Below are 12,890 nucleotides of genomic sequence, written 5' to 3'. Positions count from 1 at the left end.
CTATAAATTCAATCCATATATTATAATCCAATTTGTTAAAAATATCGATAAATTAAACAAAACGTTCATGATCAATCTTTGTTAAAAATACATTTCTATTAATATACTTTGATATTAAATAAATTTAGTTTAAATTATGTAATTAAATTTAATTTTTCTCGATATCCAAATTTGATAATAATTAATTGTTTTATTACAGTGGATCAATAAAAATTTTAAATTTTAAATTAAATTGAATTAAATTTTATACTTCTTTAGTTTAAAATACATATTTATAAATTTGATTCATCAAAAAATCAAAAAGTATAAGTTTATAAAATATTTCGATGTAATATAATAAAAGAACACGATTTAGATATTATAAATATTTTTAATTAAAATATAAGACATTAATTATTCAAAATAATTTTTATTGTAAAATTTTGATCGATATATATAATGTACAAATTTTATATGGATTGGAATAAATTATAATAATTGGTTACGTGCATTTGCACGATTAACATTCAACTAGGTATATATATCTATATATAATACTAAAAGCGTATTAGATAATTCCGACAATGACAGACAAATTCCGAAAAAGGAATAAATAATATTGACCTTAAAATGGTTATGATAATATATTAAAAATATCGTCAATAAAAACAAGCGGTTATGATTAATCTGTAAAAAAAATAATATTCCCTACGAATGGTTATGATTAATTTGTCTAAAAATATCTCAAAATCATAAGAACGGTTCAATGATCAATCTATATAAATCTCTCTATATAAAATATCTACTTTGCTTCTTTCTACAAATATACTTTTATTGTATCACATTTGCTGTTAAAAAGAATCACAAATAAGAATAGTTATGATCAATTATTAAAAAATAGCATTCCTATCCATGTTCGATAAATTCAATCCTACAACATTCATAACTCAAATTTGTTTAAAAAAAATACCTTCAATAAAAAACAAACAGTTATGATCAAGTTTGTAAAAAAGCCATTACTGTAATTTATCTATTTTTATCATTAAAATTCGAGTTTAACATAGATTAATTTAATTTTTGCATATCAATCTTTAATTAACAATTAATTTTTTATTTACAGTGGATCAATCTTAATTTTAAAATTTGAAAATTACAATATAAATTAAAATTTGAATGCGTTTAGTTTAAACACACATATTTAAATTTATATCATCAATCAATAAGTATATAAAATGTCTCGATGTATATATATAAAAAGAACACGATAGGATATTTTAAATATTTTCTAATAAATTATTTATATATTGAATTTATAAATATAGTTTTTATTATAAATTTTGGATTTATATAATGTACACTTTATATTCGTTTGAAATATATAATAATAATTAATGTTACGTGATTTGCACGTAATCCATAGATATATATATATATATATATATATATATATATATATATATATATATATATATAGAGTTGTGCTAGAATACTATCGATAGCAAACGGGTTCCGTTGCCACCCATTTGTTTTCGATGATGGAGCCTCCAAATCGACGATCGGCACCGTTGAACATGATCTATACCACTTAAAGTGTTTAGAAATCAAATTTCAAATCTCTTCGACATCATTTGCCTAATGATCAAAGGGTTTCAAAATTTGTAATTTTAATGGTCGATATGAGACGTTTTCTTATTTAACGGCGTAAAAATATCTAAATCAATTGAATTTTTGTTAGAAAATTTTTTAAACTATTTAAAACAAGATCTATACTCTTGATCTTGATTACAAGACCCCTATCATCATTTTTTAAAGAGTATTCATTTTCAGCCGTTCATTTTTGTGTTCACTTGATGGATAAGAGAACAATATCGAAAATATATGAAATTTAATTTCTAAACATTTCAAGTGGTATAGATCATGTTCAACGGTGCTGATCGTCGATTTTGAGGCTCCATCATCGAAAATAAATGAATTGCAATGGAGCCCGTTTGCTATCAATAGTATTCCAGCTCAACTCTCTCTCTCTCTCTCTATATATATATATATATATGTCCATACTACTGTTAAAAGAGAGTTTTTTTTATTTTCCAATGTTGCCACTATCATCTAACATAATGACTACCACCTTCTACCAATATCGAAACTTTGGTTGTTAGCATCACTTTATAACCGATAGATATTTAAAAAAAAATAATACTTTAGTATTATATGATAATTTTGGCCATCACATCTCAGACAAATAACAATTTAAACATGTCATATTTATTGATTAAATTACCCTTTCCATATCACCTGCACGTTTTAATACCGCGCGTTTTTTAGTTTTTCTATATCTACAATGTCGCGCAATCTAATACAGCAGTTTTGAGAAACCTCCCTAAATTTTTTTTTTCCAATATTGCCACTATCATCTAATTTAAGGACTATGAACTCCTATAAATATCATACTGTTGGCTTTCCCTTTCTATTGCAGTTACGAATGTTATCACAAATTAAATTTGAGGGGTCTACATTAGAATGTCACATATTTTAGAATAATTTTTATTGGAGCCATTCTTATCTGATTTAAAATAAATTTTTATTTTTGAAAAATATATTGCTAATTTTTTTTATTTGCAACGCGGATTGCACATGCATTTGGCTACTGTGTGTGTATATATATATTCAAAGAGAGAGAGCAGAGTTATTATGCTATTAGCAGCATAACAGTTCTTGTGTTCGTAAATTTTTAGCTCTTCATCAATTTTGATGGATGATTAGGATGAATCTATCAATTTCTCCTCATGGAATCTCTTCTTAATTTTGCTTCTCTCTCACCGGATAATTAGAAGTTTAGGAGCACAAGACTATAGCACAAGATTGTTGCGTTCCTAATAATACAGTAGTCCTACTCTTTATAGATATATATGTGTGAGTGTACACGCCCGTGCGTTTTTGATATTATATTTGAATTTATTTATGAAAATTTTAAGTTGTAATATATATTTTCAAATATGGCAAAAAATTAATTATTTTTTGTTCAGATTTTCGGTTCGGTAACAAGGTTTTGGTCGGGTTCGATTTTAGATGTGTTCTAGAGCTGCACATGATATAAAACATAATGTAGGAATAGATGTTCAATTACTAATTTTACTAGAGAAGAAGAGCGATATGTTGATCTATTTGACAAAATAAAAAAATAATTATTAAAATTAATACATTTTTCAAAAAAAGAGAAAAAAGTTGGTCACTCTCTATCGCATGATTTTCTCTCTCTGTATATCAACTGGTTGAACTTGTTCGAATCCAACCCCAAAATCTGAATCAATTTTGAACTAATTAATTGTTCTGGCCCTAACAAAATTTTCTTTTTTTTCCTGGGCATGCCTTAGTCTTTTAGACACGAATTTTATTTGTGAAATGTACAAACATGAATTAGATTTTATTACTATTTTTTTTTATAATTATTTTATTTGAGGTAGTTCATCCATTCATTTAAGATGATAAGGTGCATACAATTTTTGTTTTTAGTCATGCGTTAAAAATAATTTAACATCAAATAGGAGCTATAAAGCTATACAACATAATTTTATACATGAATAAAGAAAAAAAACGTTCTAAAAAAGTATTTTATTTTTTTATAGTTTGTCAAATATTCTAGGATATTGGAGAAAACTAAATAATAAATATTGATGGTCTTAAAGCTCATATCTTTTATTTATATTCGTTTAATTTTCAAATTCATACTTATCTGAAATAAAGTATAAGAATAAATGTTGTTAAGAAGATTTAAAAATTAAGAGTTTAAAATAGAATCCATTTGGTGATTTTGTGATGGAATTCATTAAGCTGTAAGCATAACTGGCTAATATTTGCATAACTGATGGGAACTAGTTGTATGAAGGAAAATAATTTTGTAGTTTAATTATTTTGTAGAAACTAGTTTGATTTATATACAATGAAAAAAGGTTAGCAAGAAGGTTAATGGATTCACGGTCAACGTCCGCACCGGCCGAATCCACTGTTATCGTCGTGGATAGGTCACTTCAACTTGAATGGATTTTGAGCTTGAACTTAAGATTGATAATAATATTTTGTTTTGCATTTTATATGAATAATTGTGAATTAATTTATTAAATTATTTTTAATTAAATATTTTATATTAATTAATTAGATAAATATTATTATTTTAAAATTATAATTATTTTTATTCTTATTATTCTATTCTTAATATCCAAACGCCTATTTTTATTATTTCTGAAAATAATTTAATTTTCATTTAATTTTCATCCAAATATAAAATTAGTCACATTCATTCGAGAAAATTCGTTAAATTTCATTTTTACAAGAAGTATGAAAAAAATTATTAAATAGATGGGAATATTAAAATCAACTGCCTTAATCCTCCTCGTTCCCTAATTTTTTAAATAAATACAGCCGAAAAAACAATCTCATAACATCAAATAACTATGCATAATATAAATATAATTTTATGAAAAACTATTGCTAAAAGTTTTTCCTGTAAATAATAAAAATATGAATAATTGAATATATAGAACTGAAACAAGGTGCTCACTTTAATAATAATAAGTTATCTAAATATTTGACATAATGTTCCATAGGTAATTTCAATCTTGTGATTGTGAGCAATGTATTTTTTTAAAAAAAAAAGACTTCATTTGATTCGGCTATAAATAAGAGAATAGATGGATACGGAGTAATTTTGTATTTAGTTGAGTATTGAATTTAGCCCAAATATAAGCAAAATAGTATTTGATTGAAGTAAGTGAAATAAGAAGATAGTGAAGGATTATAAATAGAAAATAATGATATTAACCTCTTTATTATATTTAAATTAAAATTTGTAAATTTAAATATATAACTCTTAAATTTTAAAAATACAAAATTAAATTTTGAATTTAAAAATCTCAAATTCGAAAATTCAAAGTTCTAAATTTTCAATTTCAAATTTTAAATTTAAAATCAAATCTAAAATTAGAAATAGAAAATTTCAAATTTTAAATTTTAAAAATTAAAATTATAAAATTTAAAATTTAAAATTTTAATTTTATGATTACAAATTATAAATTTTCAAAATTTAAAATTTAAAATTAAATAGGGATGGGAATAGCTATTCCCACACCTATTCCAGGGGGAGGGGGAGTATTGCTATTGCTCCTTTGCTTCAAATATATTGTATTGGCACTGATCTCAATACTTCATATTTCGATAAATTTGTGTGCCTCGAATTAACACATAACATAATGCAAAGAAGTACAATTTTGAACTACATTTGTACTTCTAAAATCTATGCTTTGAGCACTCCAGAAATTTGTAAAGGTGTCAACAATTTCAGCATTTATTTCTGGAGCGAATTACATGCAACTCAGATGTGAAGCAAATTGGATCGAAACTTGTAGCTTCCTAGTGATCTACAAAGGGGTTTATGACTGGTGATGTTGAAGCTCTTACAACCGGAAGCGATTCCAATTTGATATAGCCACCATGCACATACTGTATCTTTAACAACTAATCACTTACAAGATCTCTTATACTATACTAACTGTACTGGGTTCTCTGCAATAGTTTTGAATATTTTAAATAGGTTTTTGGTTTGGGTTGTGTTGAACAACTAGAATTCGCAACTATTTCAATTGGCTTAGATTTGATACGAAGATAGGTTTTTCAACATTTATTCTTATTATCAAAATTGCCATTCCTAAAAATTTGTGCTTCTTATTTTATTTCAATTCATTCTTATTCTGAGACTTTTATAAATGTAAATATAAATATTTTTGTTTAGATACTAGAGCTACTATTACTCGTTCCTTCTATTCCACAAATTCCAGATACTAGAGCTCCAATTCAGTTAAAAGCATAATAGCACGGCCAAAAGAGAATACCAGTGAACACGGATTAAACCACAAACAGCAAGGTTCATTTATTCATAAGACTTTATAAGCATCAACATTCGAATGGGTGACACAACAAGAGGCTCTTCTCGCCCATTCCACCGAAATGTTCGACCTTAACACATCCTCATCATAGCTGTCCATATAATTTGTAACAAAAATCAATGCCTAGCGACAAGCAAAGACGGAGATAATCAAACTGCTCAACAGCTAGTTGTTCAACACCTAGTCTCTTCTCATATTAATGCTCTACCGGACTTGGAGAGAGAGAATGGGAAGAGAAGAGAAATAAAAAGGCAAGAAGAGAATGCAATGGTAAATGCCAGTCTTGCTTAGCATATAGAGAAGAAAGAGAAAATTAACATTTCTCTGCATGGTTCGAAAAGGCAAAGAAGAGGAAACAAGTAGTAGATTGATCACCAGTAAACCCTGGGATTCTATGTTTATCACTTTCCTGCGCACAATTACTTTAAACAGGAAAATATTCTACGAACATTGCATAATAAGAGTATATAAATACTGTTTAAATCAGTTTTGCGTAATAAGAGTATATAAATACTGTTTAAATCAGTTTTCACGACACGACGACAAGTGCATTCAACACATACTTGCCCTTGTGAAACAAATCATCCACAGATGACGACTTCTTATTGTATCTATCATATTCCCGGCAATCATCATTTAATCATTGTGTTTGCTGTAGATACGTCAAAGAAATAAAAAAAACTCGCTAGAGAATATACTTTGGCGTCTGAGAACTCTTAAGCAGAGGGAGAAACAAATTACATGCCCCAGAACTCTAAATAAAGAAATCTTTATCTTTCCAGAGGCTTAGAAAAAATATAGTCCTGACCAAAGTTTCTGTCAATCTTATCTGCCCTATTACGATTACCAAAGAGATGTTGAGAGTTGTTAAGCATGCAAGGGAACCACCAAAAGCCCTAACCAAATTTTCTATCAAACTTCCTAGCTAAATTTAATATATACATATATCTAATAAATAATTTTCTATCAAACTTCCTAGCTAACTTTAATATATAAGTATATCTAATAAATATAAATTTTTTCTCTCTTTAGAATGGTATAACATTTTATCGTTTGCTTGTCGCATACACATGTTGCATCTCGATTAACATAGAATCGATAGATTGTGAACCAGCCAATAATATCCAACTTCAATCAATCAAAGCTAACCGAAACAAATACACACAAGGAAAAGGGAAATGTGGATCAATAAGGAGATACGCAACTTTATAACCAAGCACGAGCATTCATCATATAGACTATACTAAGAAAATCAGATCCACAAAACTGAATTAACTAGTTCATGCAAAGTGCGAAGCAAAACATTATGATCATCTTATCTTAAACGCAATCTCAAAGCCATCCATCCATCCATCCTAACATCATCAATCTCAAAAAGAGAGAAGTAAATCGACCATAATAATAGTGAACTTAAACTTACTATGTGGCGAATTAATTCATCTCAATCGATCTCCTGGAGGGAAGGGGCAGCTGCGGCGGCGGCGGCGGCGGCGACGTCTTCGGTGGTGAATTTGGCGCCCTTGGCCTTGTCGGCGGCGGCGCGGCCGCGGGCCTTGCGGTCGAGCAGGGCCTTGCGGTCCTTGTCGAGCTTGAGCTTGGTGATGACGACCTTGGAGGGGGCGACGCCGACGTTGACGGTCGAGCCGTTCACCTTCTCGCGGGTGATCCGCTCGACGTGGATGATCCACTTCCGGCGGTAGACCTGGACGACCTTGCCCTCGCGGCCCTTGAAGGTGCCCCGCACGACCTGGACCTCGTCGTCCTTCCGCACCGGCATCGACCGCACGCCGTACTTGCTCCGCAGCTCGGCCGACAGCGGCGCGCTCATCAGCACCCGCCGCACGCTCGACGGCGCCGTGAAGTGCGCCTTCCGGCACTTGCGCCGCGAGCTCGACACCCGAGGGTTGAACTTCATCGTTCGTTTCCGGCGGCGCAGGGAATGGGTATGGATGCAAAGGGCGAACAGAGGAGACGGCGTAAGGAAAAGAAGAGAAGAGGAGCGACACCAACATCAATATATAAATAGCTAGGGTTATGATTCGGTGCGGTCGACATGATCTGACGAAAATGCCCCCACCCCTTTCTACAATTCGAGCCAGCCAGGTTTTGGTGTTTGTGGTGGGCCCAAAAGTAGGCCAGTGCGGTGGGGCGGTAGATAATTATTTTAGTGGGCTCAAAACCCTATTTTGGAGCCCAAAAGTGATTGCCGGCTCAGTTGAGTGTTTAGCGACCTAATTTTTAAAATAATATAATTTTTAATTTTTTAAAATTTTAATTTTAAAATTTGAACTCTTAACTTCTAAAATTAAGTTTTCAAATTTTTAAATTTTAAAAATTTAATTTTCAAATTTAAATTTGAAAGTTATAATTTTAAATTTTAAAATTCTAATATTTTAAATTTTAATATTTTAAATTTTGAATTTTAAAAATTTTAAATTTGGATCTGTTCGGATCTGTATACAGTTACAACTGCAAATGAACAATCTCTACTATGTGCATAGATTGATTGGGCAGTCCAAACCCAAGCCCAAGAATAGGCCTAGCAAATTAGGCTTGGACTTGACATAAGTGGCCAATCAACCATTGGGTTAATTGACTTGTCTTAATTCATTTTCCACATATGCTATATAGTATGTTACAACCAAAAAAGTTAGGACAAAATTAATTAAATTAGACCCAATTGCCCATTCTTACCTATCTAGAAGTAAAGAAAAGAATGAAAATCATAAATTTTAATTTAAAATCATAAAAAGTTAATTTATTTTCCGCATTACGTTTCTAATCCACTATTCATTTAGGTTGTGTTTGGTTCCACGTAAAACTGAGGAAAAAAAATTTTCGGTGGGAAAAAAATTTTACGTCGTTTGTGTTTGTGTTTGGTTTGTAGGAAAAAACAAAAAAAATTTCCGTGACGGTTGTTTGGTCGAAAGGAAAAGAAAAAAATAAAAAACTATTTAATATATATTTTCTCTTATTATATATATTATTATATATTATTAATATATAATAATTATCATAATATATTTAATTATTATAATTTATATTTATAAACAAGATATATTTAAAATATATTATATAATAAATATATAATATAATATATAATAATAATATATATTTAATATTATAAAATAAATTATTATATATTTATAAATAAAATTTTAATATATATATATATTATATATATATATATATATATATATATTATATATATATATATATATATTATATATATATATATCTATACTATATATAAAAGCACGTATATTCAAATTTGGGTCTGTCGACAGACCCATTTTTCGGCGGAAAAATTAGCGCCCATTTTTCTCTTTCCGTACGAAAAATTTTAAATATAAGAATAAAATAGAAAAGAAATAGCAATAATACGTAAGTTCTCTATAACAGATTACTATGTGAAAATCCTAAAATATAAATTTTCTATTTAATTCAAAGTAATTTCATAACAGTTACGGTGTGAAAATCCTATAAAAGATATTTTCCTATTTTATTTTAAAATATCTTTTTTAGATATTATCTATTTAATTTCAAAATATATTTTCTTTTAAGATAACGGATTTATTTTTCTATTTAATTTCAAAAATTTATTTCCTAACAGATTTTATTTTCTATTTAATTTCAAAAGTAAATTTTGCATTAGAAGATTATTGTTAATTATTTATCATTTAAAGCATATTTTTCTTAATAGCGTGATTTATTATTTTAAATTTTTTAGATACATATTTGGCAATCATATAAAAATATGGCCTAAATTAAAAAATTTTAATAAAAAATTATACTTTTCTAATAATTATTACGTGCATTTGCACGTACATTTACTATTAATATATAAACACGTATTTTAAAATTTGGTTTGTCGACAGACCTATTTTTTAGCGGAAAAAATATTGATTCCACTTCCGTACGTAAAATAAATAACGTAATGAAACAAACTTTTCATTTCTGTTAATCTCTAAAATAGAAAAAATATATTTATCAAATTTTTGCCAACAGAAAGATATCTACTGTGAATCTATATTTTAATTAAAAATTATTTAATTTTTTATCTCTAAAATAGAAAAATATTATGCTTATCCAAATTTTTGCCAAGAATATCTACAGTAAATCTATATTTCAATTCAAAATTTAAAATATTTAAAATTTAAAATTTTGGACTATCACATATATTACAATGAAAATAATTTAACAAAATAGATTGGTTGATAAATTTATAAATCATATATTTGAATTAATATGATGTACAAATTTATGATTAATTTGTAAAAAATTTCTCAAATAAGAACAAACGATATGACTAATTTGTTAAAAATATAATATTTACTTATCTATTAACTTCAATTCTACGAATTAGTACTGATCAATTAGTTAAAAATATTAAAAATAAAAATGAACGGTTATTGATCAATCTGTTAAAAAAGCACTTCCCATTTCATTTTATTATTAAAAATTTAAATTTGAGTTCAAATCGTGAATTAAATTAAATTAAAAATATAGAAAAAATATCCAATGTATAATCTATATCTATTCCTATATATAAATTTATAAAATAAAAAATATATATAATTATTGTTGACACAAACTCTTTAATTTGAAATTAAATAATATTATAACAGGTATTTTCTAATAGTACATAATAATAAATTTATTTTAAAAAATATTATAAATTTTTGAATAAAATGATTACAATTTCATATTAATTTAAAATAATTATTAATATAAATTGTTACGTACATTTGTACGTACACTCAACTAGTCTATACTTATATATAAAAGCACGTATATTCAACAATTGGGTCTGTCGACAGACCATTTTTCGCGGAAAAATTAGCGCCCATTTTTCTTTCCGTACGAAAAATTTTAAATATAAGAATAAAAAATAAAATAGAAATAGCAAAAATACGTAAGTTCTCTATAACAGATTACTTATGTGAAAATCCTAAAATATAATTTTTCTATTAATTTCAAAAGAAGTTTTCAATAACAGAATTACGGTGTGAAAATCTATAAAAGATATTTTCCTATTTTATTTAAAAATATCTTTTAGATATATCTATTTAATTTCAAAATATATTTTCTTTTAAGATAAACGTTTTATTTTCTATTTTAATTCAAAAATTTATTTCCTAACAGATTTATTTTTCTATTTAATTTCAAAAGTAAATTTTGCATTAGAGATTATTGTTAATTATTTATCATTTAAAGCATATTTTTCTTAATAGCGTGATTTATTATTTTAAATTTTTTAGATACATATTTGGCAATCTATATAAAATATGGCCTAATTAAAAAAATAATTTAAAAAAATTATAATTTTCTAATAATTATTACGTGCATTTGCAGGTACATTTTAACTACTATATATATAACACGTATTTCAAATTTGGGTTTGTCGACAGACCTATTTTAAGCGGAAAAAATATTGATTCCCTTTCCGTAGTAAAAATAATAACGTAATGAAACAAACTTTTCATTTCTGTTATCTCTAAAAAATAGAAAAAAATATATTTATTCAAATTTTGCCAACAGAAAGATATCTACTGTGAATCTAATTTTAATTAAAAAATTATTTAATTTTTTTCTCTAAATAGAAAAATATTATGCTTATCCAAATTTGCCAGAATATCTTACAGTAAATCTATATTTCAATTCAAAATTTAAAATTAATTTAAAATTTAAAATTTTGGGACTATCAATATATTACAATGAAAATAATTTAAAATAGATTGGTTGATAAATTTATTAAATCATATATTTGAATTAATATGATGTACAAATTTATGATTAATTTGTAAAAAATTATTCATAAGAAACAAACGATTATGACTAATTTGTTAAAAAATAATATTTATACTTATCTATAACTTCAATTGCTACGAATTAGTATGATCAATTAGTTAAAAATATTAAAAATAAAAATGAACGGTTATGATCAATCTGTTAAAAAAAGCACTTCTATCCATTCATTTTATATTAAAAATTTAAATTTGAGTTCAAATCGTGAATTAAATTTTAAATTAAAAATATAGAAAAATATCCAATGTATCTCTATATCATTATCTATATATATAACTTATATAAATAAAAAATATATATAATTTATTTTGACAAAACTTCTTTAAATTTGAATTAGAATAATATATAACAAGGTATTTTCTAATATACATAATAATAAATTATTTTAAAAAAATATATAATTTTTGAATAAAAATGATGACAATTTTCATATTAATTTAAAATAATTATTAATAACTTACATTTGTAGTACATTTGACTACACTCCAAACTAGTTATTACTATATATAAAAGCACGTATATTCAAATTTGGGTCTGTCGACAGACCCATTTTTCGGCGAAAAAATTAGCACACATTTTTCTCTTTACGTACGAAAAATTTTAAATATAAGAATAAAAATAGAAATAGAAACAGCAATGAATACGTAAGTTCTCTATAACAGATTACTGATGTGAAAATCCTAAAATATAAATTTTTCTATTTAATTTCAAAAGTAAATTTTCTATAACAAATTACGAGGTTGAAAATCCTATAAAAGATATTTTTCTATTTTATTTTAAAATATCTTTTTTAGATATTATCTATTTAATTTCAAAATATATTTTCTTTTTAAGATAACGGATTTTATTTTTCTATTTAATTTCAAAAATTTATTTCCTAACAGTTTTTATTTTTCTATTTAATTTCAAAAGTAATTTTTGCATTAGAGATTATTGTTAATTATTTATCATTTAAAGCATATCTTTCTTAATAGCGTGATTTATTATTTTAAATTTTTTAGATACATATTTGGCAATCATATAAAATATAGCCTAAAATTAAAAAATAATTTAAAAAATTTATAACTTTTTCTAATAATTATTACGTGCATTTGCACGTACATTTTACTAGTATATATATATATATATAATTGAGCTCCTGTACTTTTAAAAGTACCAAGTCATTGG

At 26.0% G+C, this 12,890-nt stretch overlaps 1 protein-coding gene across 1 annotated transcript; it reads right to left on the bottom strand.

The window, feature by feature from the left end:
- LOC109720822 (60S ribosomal protein L26-1-like) lies at window positions 7,099-7,914 on the bottom strand. The gene has a single exon (XM_020248153.1). The coding sequence runs from the start codon at window positions 7,828-7,830 to the stop codon at window positions 7,357-7,359; it is 474 nt and encodes a 157-aa protein (XP_020103742.1). The 5' UTR covers window positions 7,831-7,914; the 3' UTR covers window positions 7,099-7,356.

This window comes from Ananas comosus, linkage group 14 (assembly GCF_001540865.1).
Source record: "Ananas comosus cultivar F153 linkage group 14, ASM154086v1, whole genome shotgun sequence".
Classification (NCBI taxonomy): Eukaryota; Viridiplantae; Streptophyta; class Magnoliopsida; order Poales; family Bromeliaceae; genus Ananas; species Ananas comosus.
This window is presented reverse-complemented; position numbering and strand designations above follow the sequence as displayed.